We start from the raw sequence: 22,900 nt of genomic DNA, 5'->3' as shown, positions 1-22,900 counted from the left end.
AATACAATGATGTCAAGATATTATATCATTATGTCACTGCACCCAATACAATGATGTCAAGATATTAAATCATTATGTCATTACACCCAATACAATGATGTCAAGATATTAAATCATTATGTCACTGCACCCAATACAATGATGTCAAGATATTATATCATTATGTCACTGCACCCAATACAATGATGTCAAGATATTAAATCATTATGTCATTACACCCAATACAATGATGTCAAGATATTATATCATTATGTCACTGCACCCAATACAATGATGTCAAGATATTATATCATTATGTCATTACACCCAATACAATGATGTCAAGATATTAAATCATTATGTCACTGCACCCAATACAATGATGTCAAGATATTATATCATTATGTCACTGCACCCAATACAATGATGTCAAGATATTAAATCATTATGTCACTGCACCCAATACAATGATGTCAAGATATTAAATCATTATGTCATTACACCCAATACAATGATGTCAAGATATTAAATCATTATGTCACTGCACCCAATACAATGATGTCAAGATATTAAATCATTATGTCATTACACCCAATACAATGATGTCAAGATATTAAATCATTATGTCACTGCACCCAATACAATGATGTCAAGATATTAAATCATTATGTCATTACACCCAATACAATGATGTCAAGATATTAAATCATTATGTCACTGCACCCAATACAATGATGTCAAGATATTAAATCATTATGTCACTGCACCCAATACAATGATGTCAAGATATTAAATCATTATGTCATTACACCCAATACAATGATGTCAAGATATTAAATCATTATGTCACTGCACCCAATACAATGATGTCAAGATATTAAATCATTATGTCATTACACCCAATACAATGATGTCAAGATATTATATCATTATGTCACTGCACCCAATACAATGATGTCAAGATATTATATCATTATGTCACTGCACCCAATACAATGATGTCAAGATATTAAATCATTATGTCATTACACCCAATACAATGATGTCAAGATATTAAATCATTATGTCACTGCACCCAATACAATGATGTCAAGATATTATATCATTATGTCACTGCACCCAATACAATGATGTCAAGATATTAAATCATTATGTCACTGCACCCAATACAATGATGTCAAGATATTAAATCATTATGTCACTGCACCCAATACAATGATGTCAAGATATTAAATCATTATGTCATTACACCCAATACAATGATGTCAAGATATTAAATCATTATGTCATTACACCCAATACAATGATGTCAAGATATTATATCATTATGTCACTGCACCCAATACAATGATGTCAAGATATTAAATCATTATGTCACTGCACCCAATACAATGATGTCAAAATATTAAATCATTATGTCATTACACCCAATACAATGATGTCAAGATATTATATCATTATGTCACTGCACCCAATACAATGATGTCAAGATATTAAATCATTATGTCATTACACCCAATACAATGATGTCAAGATATTAAATCATTATGTCACTGCACCCAATACAATGATGTCAAGATATTAAATCATTATGTCACTGCACCCAGTACAATGATGTCAAGATATTAAATCATTATGTCATTACACCCAATACAATGATGTCAAGATATTAAATCATTATGTCACTGCACCCAATATAATGATGTCAAGATATTAAATCATTATGTCACTGCACCCAGTACAATGATGTCAAGATATTAAATCATTATGTCACTGCACCCAATATAATGATGTCAAGATATTAAATCATTATGTCATTACACCCAATACAATGATGTCAAGATATTAAATCATTATGTCACTGCACCCAATATAATGATGTCAAGATATTAAATCATTATGTCATTACACCCAATACAATGATGTCAAGATATTAAATCATTATGTCACTGCACCCAATACAATGATGTCAAGATATTATATCATTATGTCACTGCACCCAATACAATGATGTCAAGATATTAAATCATTATGTCATTACACCCAATATAATGATGTCAAGATATTAAATCATTATGTCACTGCACCCAATACAATGATGTCAAGATATTAAATCATTATGTCACTGCACCCAATACAATGATGTCAAGATATTATATCATTATGTCACTGCACCCAATACAATGATGTCAAGATATTAAATCATTATGTCATTACACCCAATATAATGATGTCAAGATATTAAATCATTATGACACTGCACCCAATACAATGATGTCAAGATATTAAATCATTATGTCATTACACCCAATACAATGATGTCAAGATATTAAATCATTATGTCACTGCACCCAATACAATGATGTCAAGATATTAAATCATTATGTCACTGCACCCAATACAATGATGTCAAGATATTAAATCATTATGTCACTGCACCCAATACAATGATGTCAAAATATTAAATCATTATGTCACTGCACCCAATACAATGATGTCAAGATATTAAATCATTATGTCACTGCACCAAGAAGTAAAATAGAAAATATTGACAATATTCAGTTCTTGCAATTGTCTTTGAATTTGAAAGTTAAATTTTCAGATGGGAGAAAAACTGTAGTTACAGCAAGTGTAGTTTTCAATGATTTTAGTATAATATAGTACATAAATAAATATTTATACATTCCTTTTCCTAGTTGTGGTTCAAAGGTATTTGATACAAATGAACTTAGTCTATTGATCACCTAAGAGTTTTCAGTAGCTGAGTAGTTAAACCATTTGCCTCTTAAAACTGCAGTTTGGATTCTAGACCTAGTCTGGGTTTCAATAAATTGGCAATGCTATAAGAAAGAAGAGTGTCTACTAACAATATAACTCACCCAGGAGGGACGACTTTCACTTGACCTCTTGGCAGACAAGTGTATATATGCTGAAAGAACTATCCAGTAAAGAGGAAGATTGTTGTTGTTATTAACCTCCAACATTTGCCTTACTTGTTTGTCTTTCTTAAAACAGAATTTTTAGTGATTACTGCTGCAAAAAATGGAATAAACCAGAATTTGATATTGCCAGGAATACTATGGAACTTATTCAGGCCCAGGCACTGACATGGTAAGATTAGTGAACTATCATGAATTAACTTGTACACCAATCAAATCAAAGTGTATACCTTACTTCTACCTAGACAATTTAAAGAACAATGCATGAATGTTCTGCCATTAATGTCATTTAGTGGTGTAGCCAATGTTCTGCCATTAGTGTCATTTAGTAGTGTAGCCATTGTTCTGCCATTAATGTCATTTAGTAGTGTAGCCAATGTTCTGCCATTAATGTCATTTAGTAGTGTAGCCAATGTTCTGCCATTAATGTCATTTAGTAGTGTAGCCAATGTTCTGCCATTAATGTCATTTAGTAGTGTAGCCAATGTTCTGCCATTAGTGTGATTTAACATGATTTAATGTGATTTTGCCATGGTTGTAAATTAACCATGGCAAGACAGGGAAGAGAGCCTCAAAGGCTCATATAATCCCTTGTAGTGTTCATGTACTGGTCCAGTCTAATTTTAAAGTCCACAATAGTTTTGGCTGGGATGATGTGTTCTGGTAAATTGTTCCATTGAGATATGACACGCTGAGAGAAGAAATATTTCCTAGTATCCAGTCTAACTGTAGATTTAACAAGTTTTAGTGAGTGTCCTCATGTCCTGTTGGTTTGGTGAAGCTTAAATAGTAGCTCATAGTCACTTTTATCAAATCCCTTGATTAAACGAAACACTTGAATCAAGTCACCTCTCCGCCTTCGTTCTTCCAAAGTGGTTATATTTAGTGTCCTTAGTCTAACTGCATAACTTAAATTTCTCAGATCTGGTAACAGCTTTGTAGCTCGCCTTTGTATTTTTTTGAGAAAGTCAATGTCTTTTTTGTAGAATGGGTTCCAAAACTGAACGGCATATTTGATGTGTGGTCTGACTAAGGAGTTGAACAACTCCATGATGACGAATTTTGATTTGTGTAGTGTAGCCAATGTAATTTAGTAGTGTTCTGCCATTAATGTCATTTAGTAGTGTAGCAATGTTCTGCCATTAATGTCATTTAGTAGTGTAGCCAATGTTCTGCCATTAGTGTCATTTAGTAGTGTAGTCATAACTTAGTAAGACAACTGTTTTTGTCCCAAATTTCTAATGAGACAATTTATGGTATGTTATCTTTCCATCATTGTGCATTGTACAAATTGAAAGAAGCATTAGTAGTGTTAAACAATGTGGTCAAAACATCACCGAATAATTCTCTAATTAACTCTAATTAAGTGATGTTGTAATGTTGAATCACCAATACATCATCAACAGATATGAGTGGCACAAGTAACAGTGGTAGGTACTTTGAATTCTACACTTGCTGCTGCACCCAATAGTAGTTTCACTTACAGTACTGTTTTGCATACCAGACAGTCATGTGATCACTTACTGACCAATGCAATTTGTTTTTATATCCAGGCTTGGTATGTTCTATTCTCCACTGCTGGTAATCATTTGTATGTTGAAACTGATTATATTATTCTATGTTAAAAGGGTAAGTCTTCATGTTGTACTCTATCTATGTTAAAAGGGTAAGTCTTCATGTTGTACTCTATCTATGTTAAAAGGGTAAGTCTTCATGTTGTACTCTATCTATGTTAAAAGGGTAAGTCTTCATGTTGTACTCTATCTATGTTAAAAGGGTAAGTCTTCATGTTGTACTCTACTCTATCATGTTAAAAGGGTAAGTCTTCATGTTGTACTCTACTTTATCATGTTAAAAGGGTAAGTCTTCATGTTGTACTCTATTCTATGTTAAAAGGGTAAGTCTTCATGTTGTACTCTACTTTATCTATGTTAAAAGGGTAAGTCTTCATGTTGTACTCTATTCTATGTTAAAAGGGTAAGTCTTCATGTACTCTACTTTATCATGTTAAAAGGGTAAGTCTTCATGTTGTACTCTACTCTATCATGTTAAAAGGGTAAGTCTTCATGTTGTACTCTACTTTATCTATGTTAAAAGGGTAAGTCTTCATGTTGTACTCTACTCTATCATGTTAAAAGGGTAAGTCTTCATGTTGTACTCTATTCTATGTTGAAAGGGTAAGTCTTCATGTTGTACTCTACTTTATCATGTGAAAAGGGTAAGTCTTCATGTTGTACTCTACTTTATCTATGTTAAAAGGGTAAGTCTTCATGTTGTACTCTACTCTATCATGTTAAAAGGGTAAGTCTTCATGTTGTACTCTATCATGTTAAAAGGGTAAGTCTTCATGTTGTACTCTATTCTATCATGTTAAAAGGGTAAGTCTTCATGTACTCTACTCTATCTATGTTAAAAGGGTAAGTCTTCATGTTGTACTCTACTCTATCATGTTAAAAGGGTAAGTCTTCATGTTGTACTCTACTTTATCATGTTAAAAGGGTAAGTCTTCATGTTGTACTCTATTCTATGTTAAAAGGGTAAGTCTTCATGTTGTACTCTACTTTATCTATGTTAAAAGGGTAAGTCTTCATGTTGTACTCTATTCTATGTTAAAAGGGTAAGTCTTCATGTTGTACTCTACTTTATGTTAAAAGGGTAAGTCTTCATGTTGTACTCTATTCTATGTTAAAAGGGTAAGTCTTCATGTTGTACTCTACTTTATCATGTTAAAAGGGTAAGTCTTCATGTTGTACTCTACTCTATCATGTTAAAAGGGTAAGTCTTCATGTACTCTACTTTATCATGTTAAAAGGGTAAGTCTTCATGTTGTACTCTATTCTATGTGAAAAGGGTAAGTCTTCATGTTGTACTCTACTTTATCTATGTTAAAAGGGTAAGTCTTCATGTTGTACTCTATTCTATGTTAAAAGGGTAAGTCTTCATGTTGTACTCTACTTTATCATGTTAAAAGGGTAAGTCTTCATGTTGTACTCTACTCTATCATGTTAAAAGGGTAAGTCTTCATGTTGTACTCTACTTTATCTATGTTAAAAGGGTAAGTCTTCATGTTGTACTCTACTCTATCATGTTAAAAGGGTAAGTCTTCATGTTGTACTCTATTCTATGTTGAAAGGGTAAGTCTTCATGTTGTACTCTACTTTATCATGTGAAAAGGGTAAGTCTTCATGTTGTACTCTACTTTATGTTAAAAGGGTAAGTCTTCATGTTGTACTCTATCATGTTAAAAGGGTAAGTCTTCATGTTGTACTCTATTCTATCATGTTAAAAGGGTAAGTCTTCATGTACTCTACTCTATCATGTTAAAAGGGTAAGTCTTCATGTTTTGATCAATTTTCTACCACCTTTGTCCATTTCCCATATCTTGTTGAAATTATCTCCTCTACTTTCTGTCAACAACAAAATCATTATTACAAAGACTTTCATAGAGACATGTTTTACTTTCTATACTTTTAGTTTTATTACAAAATTCCAATATGATCTTACAAACTTACCCCGTCTAAAAGTTGTTACCGTTCTCAACTATAGAGTTATTGTTTTATGTTCATTATTTTACAATTGTTTATTTTGTGCAGTTACCTACTTACGTACATTATAACACCTTTCTTGTGATTTGTTATTAATTTGACAGGTTAGTGTCATAGCCAATTGTACTCCATCCTTGGTTCCTTGGCGGGCTGGTAGAACTACCACTGTCTTCATAGGAATGCTGTTGACAATGTTCTTTATCACTGCAGGGGCTGTGGGATACAGTGTCATCAGGTAAGCTGATAAATTCATGTGACTCGGCCAATGTTGGCAAAGTCATGAGACTCGGCCAATGTTGGCAAAGTCATGTGACTCGGGCAATGTTGCCTAAGTCATGTGACTTGGCCAATGTTGGCAAAGTCATGAGACTCGGCCTATGTTGCCAAGTCATGTGTCAAAATAAATCAAGCAATGCAATTATTTCAATCTTATCTACAAACTATCACTCTCCATTTTCTCAAAATATATTTAATTAATCCCAACTTTTGGAGTTTCAAATTAGCTCATCTTCATCTCAAACATAATGTCCCAATGTATTTCATTAGTAGACAAATGTGTGAATCAAACTTACTCAGCTTCTCACCACAACATAATGTCCCAAAGCATAAGGGAGGATTGCACAATGTCATACAAGCTCAAAAAAAACCCTCCCCATAATGAACATTCACAAGTGTGACATCATTACATTTATATATAATGTAAACCAAAATGAAAATTTTAGTGGTCATACCACTATGATCAATGCAATGTAAGCACATGATGGTAAACACATTCAAATACTACTGGAAACCCAGCACTCTATATCACATTAGAAGTAAAGTTTAATCAACTAAACATCTCGGTAGTAAATCTGAACCTGTTATCATTGAAGGCGTGAAAGTTTTCTCAATTTGGTTTTAGTGCGAAAGTGAAGTTCAGTAATCATGTTGACACCAGACCCTCTCCCACCTGAACAAATGAAGTTTGTTTATTTAGCTTGTGAGTGACATTGCACGATTGTCCCTAATTTAGTAGATGTTAACAAGTGTGTGAATCAAACTGACCCAGCTTCTCCTCACAATACAACCTTTGTTGTTTATTACAGTATTCCATCATCCAATCACTGTGGTCCGTTCCGTCATCTCTCCTATATGTATGATGTTGTATTTGTTTTATTGAACACTTGGGCTTCAAGTGAAACATTGAGTTGGATTTACAGAATACTTGACATTCTATTCTCACCTGGTACAATTCTACTCTTCATGTTGTGTCTATGGTAAGTTGAATTTACATATTACACTATGAATTTACACATGCCCTACATATGTCACACCATGACATACCTCATTTTGTCACTAGAAAACAGATCTAATGTACCCATGCCCTCACACCATGACATACCTCATTTTGTCACTAGAAAACAGATCTAATGTACCCATGCCCTCACACCATGACATACCTCATTTTGTCACTAGAAAACAGATCTAATGTACCCATGCCCTCACACCATGACATACCTCATTTTGTCACTAGAAAACAGATCTAATGTACCCATGCCCTCACACCATGACATACCTCATTTTGTCACTAGAAAACAGATCTAATGTACCCATGCCCTCACACCATGACATACCTCATTTTGTCACTAGAAAACAGATCTAATGTACCCATGCCCTCACACCATGACATACCTCATTTTGTCACTAGAAAACAGAACTAATGTACCCATGCCCTCACACCATGACATACCTCATTTTGTCACTAGAAAACAGATCTAATGTACCCATGCCCTCACACCATGACATACCTCATTTTGTCACTAGAAAACAGATCTAATGTACCCATGCCCTCACACCATGACTCTCTCGTATAGCATATTGTTAACTAAATCAAATGTTGTCATTTTTCAGCCTGGCTGTTTACTATTACAAAGCTATATCTACTGGAAGCTCCCAGCAAATCAAGAAACTTAGATTTCAGATTGGTGTGGATGGCAAGGATAAGATGTTCCTGTTAAAAATGTTACAAGACAGAGTTAAACAACTGCCTAAGGATCAACAAAGACAATACAAAGCCAGTCTGACAAGAGCTCAGCATGGAGAAGATATCAATGGTTCTGCCATGCATATGCAAATAACTGATCAAACATCAACTGCAGATATTGAAACCTGGATAGAGGAGGAAGCTGCTCATGATTCAAGGCAATCATAAATGGCAATTCTTTTGTCCTGGGAAGAGGATAGATTTGAGGCAGTTGACTACTGAGGATGTCAAATCATGACAAGTCCAAAACTAACAATTCTTTTGTCCTGGGAAGAGGATAGATTTGAGGCAGTTGACTACTGAGGATGTCAAATCATGACAAGTCCAAAACTAACAATTCTTTTGTCCTGGGAAGAGGATAGATTTGAGGCAGTTGACTACTGAGGATGTCAAATCATGACAAGTCCAAAACTAACAATTCTTTTGTCCTGGGAAGAGGATAGATTTGAGGCAGTTGACTACTGAGGATGTCAAATCATGACACATCCAAAACTAACAATTCTGAATCACAATATTGGCTGTGAAAAGTGATTTATGATATTCCATGTTGATTTGCAGTGTGTGTATAATAGCAACAAACTCATCATGAACTGAGCCTCACACTATCAAGACATGTGTATGATATACTACATGGATTATTGTACACCATGAATGTTTGATATCTCTTGTCAGATGACAGTATTTGTGCAATGGTAATGGAGTCAAGACTGGAAATATAAAACTTTATTCATGGCAATTGTTTCACTGCCATGACAAGTATATCTAATACAGAGTAATCATTTACTACATATATCATATCATACAATAATTCATTTTAATGTTTCTCTAGTGACATTACTTTTATCAACATGTAATGCAATTTAATTTCAAAAATGTTGAGGTCAGAATTGTTGTAACTTTTTCAGCTCTTCTGTTCAGTTGCTTGTTTTGAGTATGCAGGTCAAACATCAAACTTGTTACATCTGAGCTGGCTGGTTACTTACAGGACTAACCAAATTATCAATATTTAGTTGTATTTATAATAGATTTCAATTTTTTCAAATTATGGCTCCTTAGCACAAGTGAACTGGTAAACCGAGTCAGTTGGTTAGTTGAATTCACATGTAATCAGTATAGTCATAATGTCTTTAAACGTTATATATGTAGTATTCTATGACATTTTTTCTTCAATGATGAAATCCATAGTAGCAATAAGGCTCAAAAAAGAGAAAAAGAATTGTTTCAGGTCATCAAGACATTTTGTCTAAAGTGGTGTGATGACGTTTTTTTTTGTGTGTTTTTTTTTTTAAATTCTCAGCAAATCTCTCACTCAATCTACTACATGTATTCATGGCAGTTACTGTTCTTTTCATTTAGTACTTTAGAACAAGTATGTATGTGGGACAGATGTCATTTGCTTGTTCATGATTGGCTCTGTAGTTGTGATGTGCAGATGTGATGTGTGATGACCAGAAACAATTCTTTTTTCATTTTTTCTTTTTTTTGGCCTAACTTTTTACTAGTTTTCAGTTTTTCTTGCTTCAAAATACAACAGATCTTTTCAACACAGTTCACTCCTAATTATCTGTAGTAGTTGTCTTGTAGTTATATGGATGGTACTATGTACACTGGCTTGATGACCTTGTGTAAATAGTAAACAGCCAACACCATTTTATTGTTTGTCATCAAAGTGTAAATCTAGGAACATTTTTAAATTACTCGTATTAGAGTATACTGTCATCAACTGAGTAATGTAATGTCATGTACTTGCATAGTAGTTCTGCTATGTAGATAATCACCAAACAAACAAACAAACAATCTACTCTTTGAATAGATCTGTGCAAAATTCATGCCCGTGTTGTACAGTATACAAATTTACATTGCAACTCACACAGCATGTTAACGTTGAATGTTACAATACATATAAATGCAGGGTTTCAAAATTTTGAGTGCATTTCTACATTTGAGTTTTGTAGTCCTCAAACTTTGATACTAACTTTGTCAGTTACTAAAAGTAATCCATACTGTCTTTGGAACATGCTGAAGATGTAGTGTCTGACTGACATATATCTACATAATACCAATCCAGGTTGTGCTAGTTTGAAAATAAATCTCCCTGTCACCTCACCCCCACCCCACCCCACCCCACCACCCCTACTGTAACAGCAATTTGGATTATCCCTATTGTATGTAAAGGAAGAAGAGTCAACCAGTATGCAGTCAATCAATCAATCAATCAATCAATCAATCAAAAATATAGTGCCAAAACCAAATACAATGTATGAGATAACTTTCTATAGCACTGAACAGGAACAATAGTAGATTATTATAAAAAGTTAGAAAGCTCTTGCAAACAGATGTGTCTTGATGTCCTTCTTGCAGTGACTGATGAACAAAACTCAAATGGTATAAAGGGGCACTGTTCCCAAGAATGCACACTCACCATATGACTTTGTATTACAATGAAGTACATGAAGTAGACTTTTGTTATTTGAGCGAAGTGAATAAGTTGTGAGTTTACTGTTAATACATTCTCATAGAAATAGAAACACAATATTCAGGGTCATTATATTTTTATCAGTATATTCTTAAATAGAATTAAATGTATTTGAACCAATATGCAGCAATATATTTTTGTAAATATTTACATTCAAGAAAATCAGTGAAAATTAACTACTGGTGTGATCTGAGGAATGAATTGACTATGTATACCCTTAGACATATCTGTATTTTAGATGTATTTTGTGGTTCAGAAGGTATAGGTTGTTATTCAACTGATACAGTTTAAAATACTTTAACTTTGACGAGATGAACAATGTATGTTCCTTTATTGCCTGTGAGTTTTTTCTAACCACTATGTAAGCATTAATACTCAAGATGAAATTAATCAGCATAATGTCCTTGATGGACTTTAAAGTGTGTTGTCAATTTTGTACAAATTTATACTTTTCAATTTTTAAGAATGTATTTTAATTGAATGGTTGTAAATATTCAAGACATTAAATTCTTCCACTGATTATCGTGGTTGTGAGGAAGATGTATTTCTAGTGTGATATTTTTTTTTACTGATCTGTAAATGCTTGGGCTGTTTTTAAAGTTGCAGTGCCTCTATTTAAAACTCATCAACTCATGTCTCTTGATAGACGCTCTCACATTCCTGGAGTGTCGCATCACTAAATGGGTTGTTTTGTTTGTATCAATATCTACTGCATAATAGTACTAGAATATCCTTGTACTGTTGGCCCTCATCGACTACATAGGGCTAATCATTTGTTGACATGCTACTGCAATGCTCCTGTTATTGGGATACCCTTGAGGCATCACAATAACATGTTAATGAATGAATAGCCCTATGTAGTTGATATAGGCCCACAGTACAAGGATATTGAAATACAATTATGTGGTAGATATCAGTACATACAAAACAGCCTTTTAGCAATGCCAAGCTCCATGGACTGTGAGAGAGTCTAGTCTCATGCTTACAAATTAATAAAAAGACAAACAAATCTGAACTTTATGAAGACAATGGTCCTCACTGATAGCTGAAATCAGGGTGTTGCCCTTGTATTAACAGTTATGGATGATTTCAAATAGGTTTGGGATACAGAACTGATCATTCTTTTCTGATAGTCCAATTTGACCTGGCTTTAATAACCATACAAGAAATAGACATGGGACGACAATATCTTAGGACAGTATTTGTTTCACTATTGTCTGGCTGTATTTGAATGTGTTATGTCTGTCTGTCTGTCTATGTCTGTATGTATGTATGTATGTATGTATGTATGTATGTATGTATGTATGTATGTATGTATGTATGTATGTATGTATGTATGTATGTATGTCTGTCTATGTCTGTCTGTATGTATGTATGTCTGTCTGTCTGTCTGTCTGTCTGTCTGTCTGTCTGTCTGTCTGTCTGTCTGTCTGTCTGTCTGTCTGTCTGTATGTATGTATGTATGTATGTATGTATGTATGTATGTATGTCTGGTCCTGTTAAATGAAAATGCTGTATCAGTCATTACCTGTTGTATAATAATAAAAATGGTTTTTAGCACAACTGAACTGATAAGGTTCAGTAGTGCTATAGGCATGGCAAAGTGTCTGTCTGTCTGTCTGTCTGTGTGTGTGTGTGTGTGTGTGTGTGTGTGTTTGTATAAACAACTTAAAGTCAAATACTGCTGGACCGATTGCTTTGATCTTTGGTTGGTGTATTACCGTGGGTGTCTAGTTGGGAAACTGTTCAAATGAAAATGATTGCATCAGAGATGTGGGTTTTGGGTCAAAAAACTCCAAAACTACTGGGCAGATTGGTATGAAATTTGGTGGGAACATTTTTTAGGGGTGAGTAAATTAAGATTTGTCCATGACATGATGACACAGGGCTAAAAATGTGACTTTTTGGTCAAAATTTATATCTCAAAAAGTACTTGGTCAGTGAGACTGAAACTTGGTGAGTTGTTTCTAGAAGTGTTATTTAGCAGATTTTTTTCAAAATATTTTGACACAATTGGCCCTAGCAACCATGACCACGCCCTTAGCAACAACCAAATGGCAGTATATTTTGGTCAAATAACAACATCATCTAGTAGGCAAGTGGGAAACAAAAAATTTATGCAAATATCCATAGCAACCGTGACCACGCCCATAGCAACACCCAAACAGTCGCGTATTTCACAAAGATAACGGATTAATAGACAATTGAAGAAACATTCAAAAAGTGTATGTAAATTTGCCTAGCAACTTGACCACGCCCATAGCAACAGCCAAATAATCACATATATTGCAAAGATAAATGGGGATTAATAGACAATTGAATAAACAGTTTTAAAAATTATGCAAATGACCTAGCAACAAGACCACGCCCATAGTAATAGCCAGATGATCACATATATTGTGAAGATAAGATGATTAATAGACAAATGAATAAACATTTTAAAATGTATGCAAATGTGCCTAGCCACGAGACTATGCCCATAGCAACAGCCAAATGATAAGGTATATTGCAAAGATAATATCAGGAATTCATACATATTAAAGTGAACAAATACATAAAAAATGTATGCAAATATATATCTAGCAACATGACCATGCCCATAGCAACAGCCAAATGATCGCAAAGATAGCAACATGGTTGGATAGGCAACTGGATAGTCATTAAGCAAATGAACACTTATTGTTAGCATGGACTAGCATATGGGTAAACATTTTAAAAAAAACTGCACAGTTGTGCTACAATGCCATTGGCGGTATTTTTATATAGTGCTTTCCCACTTTGTGCTCAAAGCGCTTTACATTTATTTTTATTATTGTTTTGTCTGTCTGTATGTATATGTATATGTGTGTGTATGTGTGTGTGTGTGTGTGTGTGTGTGTGTGTATGCATGTATTTAGAAATGCTTAAGGAAATTGTGAGGCCGTCCGAATAAATGGATGTAAAATCTGACCTTTCGAATAAAAATTCTTTCTCAAGGTATTATCAGGCAAGACATATTAGGTACTAAATATATCTGACTGTTATGGAACAGAACAACAACCGCTCGTGATTAACGGTTATATGTGTGAAAAATTCTAATATTCGCAGGCACTAAATAGAACCCAAATAGAACATAGAACACATAAAATAAGTAAGATTAGACTGGGAATGATGAGAATAATCAATTCCAAGGGGTTCTAGCATTCCGTGAAGGAAAATGATTTCCTCTTCCTTCAACCTCAATAGTTTCTCATCGCCAGAAACCTTACAAAATCCTGAAATATTTCACGATTTTGTAAGGTTTCTGATACACTGTGATCATTGGTAATAAAATGCATAGATACAGGATAGTTGCGATTCTTTTGTCTGGTCATGAAGGAGATGTTCCACGAAACGATCACCAAGACGACGTACAGTCAAACCTATAAAAAAAAAAATTCTGGTATGTAATGCAATACACTATGTTAGTACAAATACAAGTAGTGTAACAGCCACACTGTTCTTAGGGCCAAAAACATGATTAGTATTAATAATAAAACGACATGTACCACATCGAGTATGATCGCATGAAAATGAACCAGCATTAACTTCCAATCCATGTTGCTCTGTATGGACCACCATATCTCTAAGACTGGTATCACGACGCAAAGCTGTTAAAGGTACTTCAGGAAATATTTAATTGGTAACCCTGTTAGAACGTAAGATATTAAAATGCTTGTATATAATGTTCTTCACTCTAGTGGAAAAGGGATGGTATGTTAGAGCCAATATGGGACGATCGTTGTTACTCTTATGATCATGTGATTTGATACAAGCTTCCCTAGACAAAGATGACACCTTAATAGTATCTTGACTGTAAAAAGTAGGGGGAAAGCTTTGTATTGGGAATATGTAGACCTCTCCACCTAACCATCTCTGGAAGTTTTATTTTTACTTTTAAAGCCAATTTTTAGGATATTCAGACCCTTTCAGACAGTATTTCCAAGGTTTACAAGACAGTACCAACATGTAAAAAGCAACTACATGGTGAAAAAAAGTTTAATAGCATCTTGACAGTAAGAGGTAGGGGAAAGAGCTTTAGACTGGGATATGTCCACCTCTTGTGGGGGTCCTAGGGGGTCTCCCTCTAGAAGCTCAGGAAGGTTTGTTATTCTTACAAACTTGTAAAGCCAATTTTGAGGCTATTCAGATTGAGCCCTTCAGACAATAACTTCCAAATTTTACAAGGCACCATCAAGTATCAGTAATTAAACTATTCTTTACACATAGGGTTGAAATATGTTCTTTTAAAAACGTTATCGATATCATTATAGTAAAGGTCAGCACATCTGATGATTGTATCATTGGCAGAGAGGAGTTGGTATTACTATTGCAGATATAATAAGTCACTGGTATGTTAGAGAACTTTAGGTGGCCATAGAAACTGGAATCTGAGGAGATTTGTAGTGTTGATAACATGTAGTCTCCAAAATAGAAAGCCTACAATGTGTATTAATCCCTTCATACTGAAGAGTAGAACAATTTAGATTAATTTCTTTTATAAACTATCTAGGAAGCTTACCATTATGGAACTTTCAACTTTTGCCCCTGAGTGCAATACAAGTGAAGCATATTGGTCATTAATTGTGAAATACCTTACAGTTAGTATTTACATGACATGTTCTGTAACTAGTGTGGTAGGTAATACATATTATGTATAATATGTTTGAGTGTCACTAAGGGTGAAATAATATTAAAGAATATAGGTAGTAAACAGCGAGAAGAAAAAATTCCACAGTTCAGACAAGGTCATGCCACTGTTAACTGTAAGATATGTCGTGATGTTCTGCCCTCATTGGCCTCCTCTGGGAGGGTGCCCCGTCTTGGCTCACCTTACAGACTAATGCCAATGTAGATTCATGGATTTTTTCTTCCATCATAATCCAAAACACAATACCCCCCCCCCACCTCTATCCACAACTTTCAAAAAGGGATGACCCCCCCCCCCCCCCCCCTTTACTGCCAATTTCAAAAACTGGGTGACTCCCTACCAATCCATGCCCCCAGACTGATACAAATTGACTGGTCCCTAAAGGTCGTCTGACCTGTCAAGTATCGTGTAGGCTAGGCCCGACTTGGACACTTCCCAAGTTTAAGGAAACATTATCCAATCAGATTATATAAATAGCCTACATCAAATCTAAGGGTCAACAAACTTTATTACTTCAATTCAGAATTAATAATATATATATATATCTATAACAAAATTTGGGAAGGTAAATCTATAAAAATGCAACTGTTTGTTCGTTGCTCTAAACTCAAGGGAACAAACTATGTCTAGACCATACCATAACATTGCGTGCTATATGAAATACATACGTATGCTACAGCAGTCATGTAAACAATTGAAATACGTAGTAAAACAGAGGTGTTTTGTAACACATACATAAATACACACACATACATACATACTGAAAAAAATTATTCAAAACAAGCAAAGTCAATATTAAAATAAACATAACTATAAACTTGGAATGCAAAATATTTCTATCAGCACATGTACACTTTTACCAAAAGTAAAATAAAACACTCATTTGTATTTCATGTTTTAATATTGTTTTATTTGATTGAGAGGATGAAATACAAGAGAGAGACAGAGAGAGAGAGAGAGAAAGAGTGCAGGAAGTCTTCTCAAAGCATGTCTTGATAATTGAAAGAGATCACCCTATGTAGTAAACATAGGTGAAAGGTTAGAAATAGGTAGATTTAAACTTATCATAAACAGACTCTCTTTATGAATTCCATGACAAGTATATACAGCCTGCCTGACTTCATTCTAGTCAGGAATATTGAACACAAAGTGTAGTCAAACACATATCACCACTTTCCAAATTATCACCATCTCCTTACACTTTTGATTTCTAGTTGTCAAAAGCATGTTAAAATGGGTTGTATATCACCAATAACTTCTATCAACTGTGTCTTATTACATGTACTATACTTCCACTTTTTAAAATCATTCTTTATGATGATTTTCATTTTATGATGTCACAAGATATTTATAAGTATCAAAATTCTACTGTAACATTTGTTCCTTCTTTAACTTAAGGTTATTTTTTTTCAATTAACATTTCATGTTTAAATATTACAGGCTAACACATTTCTTAACATGCAATCATGTTATGAATTCTGCTGCCCTCTACAGTCATTTTGATACTACATTTTTGTTTTTACAATTCTGGAACTTTTCTGAGCCATTCTGTAACTATGAATTGAAGTAGTTTTAAAAAATGTCCTGCCCTCTATGGTGATTTTGATACAACACTTTTGTTTTTACAACTCCAGACATTTTGTGATTCCCCTCTATAAATGTGAATTGATGTAGTTTCTAATCTCACTTTGATAGTACAAATGTAAGAATGTTGGTGATATGGATAGGTCAGTGCTATTAGTAACATAGCACTTGAGTGCTGAGGTCAAAGGTCATATTCATGCACATATGGGTCAAACTTACAAATGAAAAATCAACTGTATATACATATGAAACATAAGTTGGTGATTTGCACTGGAAAATAAACAACTCTCTGCAGTAAATCTTAGAAACACGACAATAAACATACACAATAATCACAATTAATTGTAAAATCTTGCAAATGGAAAATTCAAATGAATCCAACATGGGGAATAGTATTAAAATACCAACTTGTGGCCATAGAAATATCTGACAAAACAAACCATAAACTTCACTTTTGAAAAAGCGATCTCAACCCTGGAATGGCTTTAAAAACATCTGGAAAATTGCAACATTAAAAACTGTACACATGGCATTCAAACAATTCAACAGTATATACAGAATAGTATGATTGGTAGATATGCAAACTGTATTGGATAGAGACAACTTTGATGACAGATGTGTTATTAGAGATTTTATACTGAGTGTTAGCATTTGCTTGGCTAGTACCTTTTAAGTAGAAGTCATAATCTTGTAAGCATAGTTTTGAAGCACAAAAGTGGAAATCAATTGACAAAAACAGTCTAACAATACATTCAATTAATGTTACTGTATGAAAGCCAATTTGGCTAATTGGAAAACTCAACATACATGGAACATTTTTTTTTCTCTACTTTTGATACTACTACTACTTACATCAATTAATTCAAACCACGCATACATTTCAGACATTTTAAACCCCCCCCCCCCCCCCCCCCCCATTTTCATATACATGAAATAAGCTCTGATATTAGTTGGAATGTACACACACAGACAATTTAGTAAAACATGACCTCATATTAACACTGTTTATGATTTATTCATACTAAGGGATGGGGTAATAATTTGACATCACATATTATTTACCAAACAATCAATTGCAATATTAGTATGTATTTATACTTTTGTCCATCTCGTAACAAAGTACAAATATGAATCATTGTTCAGGTTCAAATCTAAGACACATTCCTCATTCTTCAGTCGATTAAAACTATATCCTAGTAGACAAATTCATAATGCTTTAAAACCTACTATTGCAAAGCTTTCTATAAAACTTTGAAGTTGTAAATGACTGTTGTCAGTGGCAGACGAAGGAAAAATAAAGCAAGCCAAAAAAAAAAAAAAATGATGCAGGCACCAGTCTTAGAGTACAAATGTTTTCTCCCTTACTGACTTAACACTATTAGATACATAGGTCATAAGGGAGGTGAACCATAGAACAATACTTGCAAACTCTCTCGTTACACAAAACTATAGCCATATTGCTTTCCCTGTAATCTGAGTTGTTATTTATGAAACACAAACAAAAGTAATCAGTAAATATATAGTGAGTGTAACTTTAACATTGAGAGATGATGATGATGATTAGGATTTTTCCATTTCATTTCCATAAAAATGTGTCATGATTTTGACTTTTTGACATGATGACAAGTCTGGGTTAGTTTGAAGATTGGAATAGGCTGAGACTGCCCCCTAGTCCCACCCCATCTCCCAATACTTATGCTTGATTTCTAACATTAAGCTGGAGTGGTATAGCCAGTGTTCTAGTTTCTGTGCTTGCCTATAAAGCTACTAGCACAGTTAGGTAAATATCGTTACCTTACAAATATAAACTGGCACAGTTAGGCAAGTGCTGGTGATCTTACAGTTAGGCAATTAACCCACATACATTTAGTTGATATGTTTTTTTTCACCAATGGTGTTGAGAACTTTGTTATTTCTGTTCAAGTTTTGAAGAATATGATGTCAATTTGATAGTCTGGGCAGCACTGGTACGTAACTATGAATTAAAAAACAATGGATAAATGTTAAAACTATGGGTACATCTATATAAATTATACAATAAAATGTGTGTGATTATCAGTTAATGGCAGCTGGTAAATTATGTGAAAATATCACTGAAATGTTTTCTGGTAGTTTTGATGGAACTGGCAATGTGGCGGTCAGTATCACAGGTGTATGATACTGGTAACCAAATACAAACAAAACAAGTCAAAGCATGAGTCATACTTCTTCATTAAGCTTGTAAGACTCAAAAAAACAATTATTGGAAGAAACAAACCACAATCTGAATATGAACATAGAAATACTTGAAAACAATGAATATAATAAAATCCAAATATTAATACATCAAATCTCTTAAAAGCTTACAAAAATGTACATATATGAAAACTTATGGAAATAGCAAACTTTAAAACAATAAACCAACTTTCAATAAATTGAAGTTGAATAAAAGCCTCTCTGTGTTACATGAAAACACTGTACATGTAGTACAACAATAAATTGGTATTAATCCAAGCCTATCTCTCATTGAGGATCACAGTCTCTTCATATGGTCCTACTCAATTTGACTTGCTTGACTCTGACTATTAAAACTTAAAACCATCGGTAAATATCTCACTACAAATTTGTATAAACTACAAAAATTACATCAATATGTATATCATTGTGCCACGCCAGGTGAACTGTTCACCTTTTTTTTATAACTCTTTCCAAAACTGTTTTCTAATTTTTGATCTGAAGTATACTTCTCACTTCTCAAGTTATTTGTATGGAAAGGGTAGATAATTACAAGTCAAGTCTGAAAATATTAACCCAATATACAGTAAACCTGAACATTTTCACTGAAGACTTTTTTTTCGTATATTTTACTGGGAAAAAAATGCAAAAACAGGTAGTGACTAAAATGCCTTCTTGTACATGAACAAAATGTACCAGTCTGGTAATTAGTAAAAAAATTTGTCTTTTAGAATGAGCTGAAAACTGTAAAATAGCAAGATTTTCTAGTAGCGAAAATATCTAGGTTTACGGTATAATTCTAGAATCTGTTGGCATTGGTCACACCGTTGGATTTAATTTTGTACACTGATACAGGGAATCTTTGTGTGCTTTGTCACGTTTCCATTCTGCTGGGATTATCTGACGTTACATAAACACAGAGGACTCCCAAACTCGCTTGTGCAATGGTAAGTGATGTACAATCACTGGACATCAGTAATCAGCTGGAAATGGAACCAGCTACTCAACATATAACCAAAATATGGCAAGTTCATTTGTAAATTGGGGCAATTTTAACTAAAAATTTGAAATCACCAAATTTTTGGGATACATACTAATAATTTTGTTGAACATACAGAAGTACACTTTAAGTTTGTGGAAAACAATAATTTTGGCAGTAATAAAAAGAGATAAAAAATAGAGACAAGATTATAAAATCACCGACAACTATAAAACTGATTAGATTTCAGTAGCCTCATTCTCGGTCCATTGGCTTTTTCCTTCATAACTATTTAGTAGACATAGTGACACTGTAAGTAGTAATAAGTCTACCCCTAACATAGGGAGTATAGAATTCCAAGTACAGGATTCAAATCAAAGGATTCCTTAAAACTCCATTTTTATTCAATATGGCAGCTTTTAGACTCTGTGATGTGAATTTCTAGGATTGTGATTGGACCTTCTCAATGAGGTGAAGTCTCTTCTTTATCAGTTCCTGGGCTGTCTTGTCTGAGTTGCCTCGTCCTTCCAGTATACTGAATAAATCATTCCCAGCTATAATTTAAAATTGAAAAGTCACATTAAAAGGTACAAAGAGAACATGAACTATAACCAGATTTAAAATGATTTCCTCCCATAAGGGCAAAACCATAGACTGTTGGGCCTACACACATTGTTGGAATGCAAAATTCTAAACTATAGCTATTATACATGATGTATGTACCACTTAATTGGAAAATTAATTATATGAAACTGTGTGAAATTTGACGCTTGCATAGTTAATATATTGCATAATTATTAACAAAATCACTGATTATGCAAATTAACCATATAAGTTACAACATCAAGCTTTTAATGACACAAGCACTCTTTTACCATCAATACATTATTGAATTATCTGAAATTTAAACCTTGCATTCAAAAGATAGTCTCATTAATTAACGTCAAATTTCATATCTGACCCTCTTTATTTAAAAAATGTATTAATTTCAGATCATGACTTTCAAATGGACATTATACATCTAGCACAATGATTGTGTGTGTGTGTGTGTGTGTGTGTGTGTGTGTGTGTGTGTGTCTGTGTGTCTGTGTGTCTGTGTGTGTGTCTGTGTGTATTTGTGAGTGCAAAGTTGGTGAGCTGTGTGCGTGCATGCCATGGTTCAATCATGGTGTGATTAAATAAATGTCATCACATAAAACCACAGAAAGTGACAAAAATGTTTGTGTAGTCTGATTTGATGTTGATGGCGATTAATGTATGGAATTTTTAAACTTACTTGATGCCTGTGGCTGAGACAGAATCAAACTGGTTTGTTTCACTTTATCAAATCCACCAGCATCAGAGGACAGTCCTGGAATGTTATTCAGACACATGTAGGCTTCACCAGCAAAATCATTGGTTAGGATGATATCATGGTCCATTACTGTAAATAACACACAAGAGCCACGGTGCCGACAGTTGGCAGCTGACACAACACTGGTGATACAAAAATACAAATTAACTATAATTATCAAATCAGAAGGTGCAGTACACAGAAATGTTTATCCATACAATCAGAAGGTACAGTACACAGAAATGTTTATCCATACAATCTGCTATACTTTCCTTTCATATTATTTCATTATTATCCATTTGTACTGTAACAGGAAATTCTTCATTCACATTTCTACATTTATAAACATTTGTTTTTGTAATATATTCATTATTTTCAAACACTTACAAAACAATATATAAAATGACACTTACAATTCAAAATGTTCATCAAAGAGTGGATGTAAGGTCTTCTTGACAACCTTGGTTTGTTTTGGGTCGTACCGATTAAAGATGTGTTTTGGACACAGCTCAACTATAACAAAAGGATCACTCAGTCCTACAGATAAAATCATCAATGGCATTAGGTTACCTTATACTGACATTTGAGGACAGTAGTGTAGTACACTTTTATATTTCTAAGAGAAGTATTTATATAGTTCTTTCTTATACTGTGGTCAAAGTACATCATTACAATTATTATCCATGGTGTATAGACCTATACCAACACAGTACTTTAAGCATTCTCATCCTCAACTCCCTTGAGAGCAGGTAATCTATTACAGCCTCTGAAGGATATAGTATTAAACCCTTCATATAAAACAACCTCTACTCTACTCTACTCTACTCTACTCTACTCTACTCTACTCTACTCTATTCTACTGTACTCCACTCTACTCCACTCTATTCAGCTCCACTCTACTGTATTCTTTACTGTACGTACTCCACTCCATTCCACTGCACTCTACTGTACTCCACTCCATTCTACTGCACTCTACTGTACTCCACTCCATTCTACTCCATTCCACTGCACTCCACTCCATTCTACTGCACTCTACTGTACTCCACTCCATTCTACTCCATTCCATTGCACTCTACTGTACTCCACTCCATTCTACTCCATTCCACTGCACTCTACTGTACTCCACTCCACTCCACTCTACTCTTAAACAGCTGTGAAT

General features: G+C 33.9%; 2 protein-coding genes across 3 annotated transcripts in view; one reads left to right on the top strand and one right to left on the bottom strand.

The window, feature by feature from the left end:
- Positions 1–11,751, top strand: part of LOC144435075 (transmembrane channel-like protein 5) — an 84,344-nt gene extending 72,593 nt beyond the window's left edge. For both annotated transcript variants that reach the window (XM_078123622.1, XM_078123623.1), the window contains 5 exons: positions 2,995–3,090; positions 4,472–4,547; positions 6,568–6,698; positions 7,549–7,719; positions 8,354–11,751. In XM_078123622.1, coding sequence (XP_077979748.1) covers positions 2,995–3,090; positions 4,472–4,547; positions 6,568–6,698; positions 7,549–7,719; positions 8,354–8,654 — 775 coding nt within the window. In that variant the 3' untranslated portion in view covers positions 8,655–11,751. The remainder of the gene's footprint in view (positions 1–2,994; positions 3,091–4,471; positions 4,548–6,567; positions 6,699–7,548; positions 7,720–8,353) is intronic.
- A 9,098-nt stretch (positions 11,752–20,849) lies between these two features.
- Positions 20,850–22,900, bottom strand: part of LOC144435817 (BAI1-associated protein 3-like) — a 47,649-nt gene continuing 45,598 nt past the window's right edge. Inside the window, 3 exon segments of the mRNA XM_078124442.1 lie at positions 20,850–20,962; positions 21,685–21,884; positions 22,155–22,278. Coding sequence (XP_077980568.1) covers positions 20,850–20,962; positions 21,685–21,884; positions 22,155–22,278 — 437 coding nt within the window.

This window comes from Glandiceps talaboti, chromosome 5 (genome assembly GCF_964340395.1).
Source record: "Glandiceps talaboti chromosome 5, keGlaTala1.1, whole genome shotgun sequence".
NCBI lineage: Eukaryota > Metazoa > Hemichordata > Enteropneusta > Spengelidae > Glandiceps > Glandiceps talaboti.
This window is presented reverse-complemented; position numbering and strand designations above follow the sequence as displayed.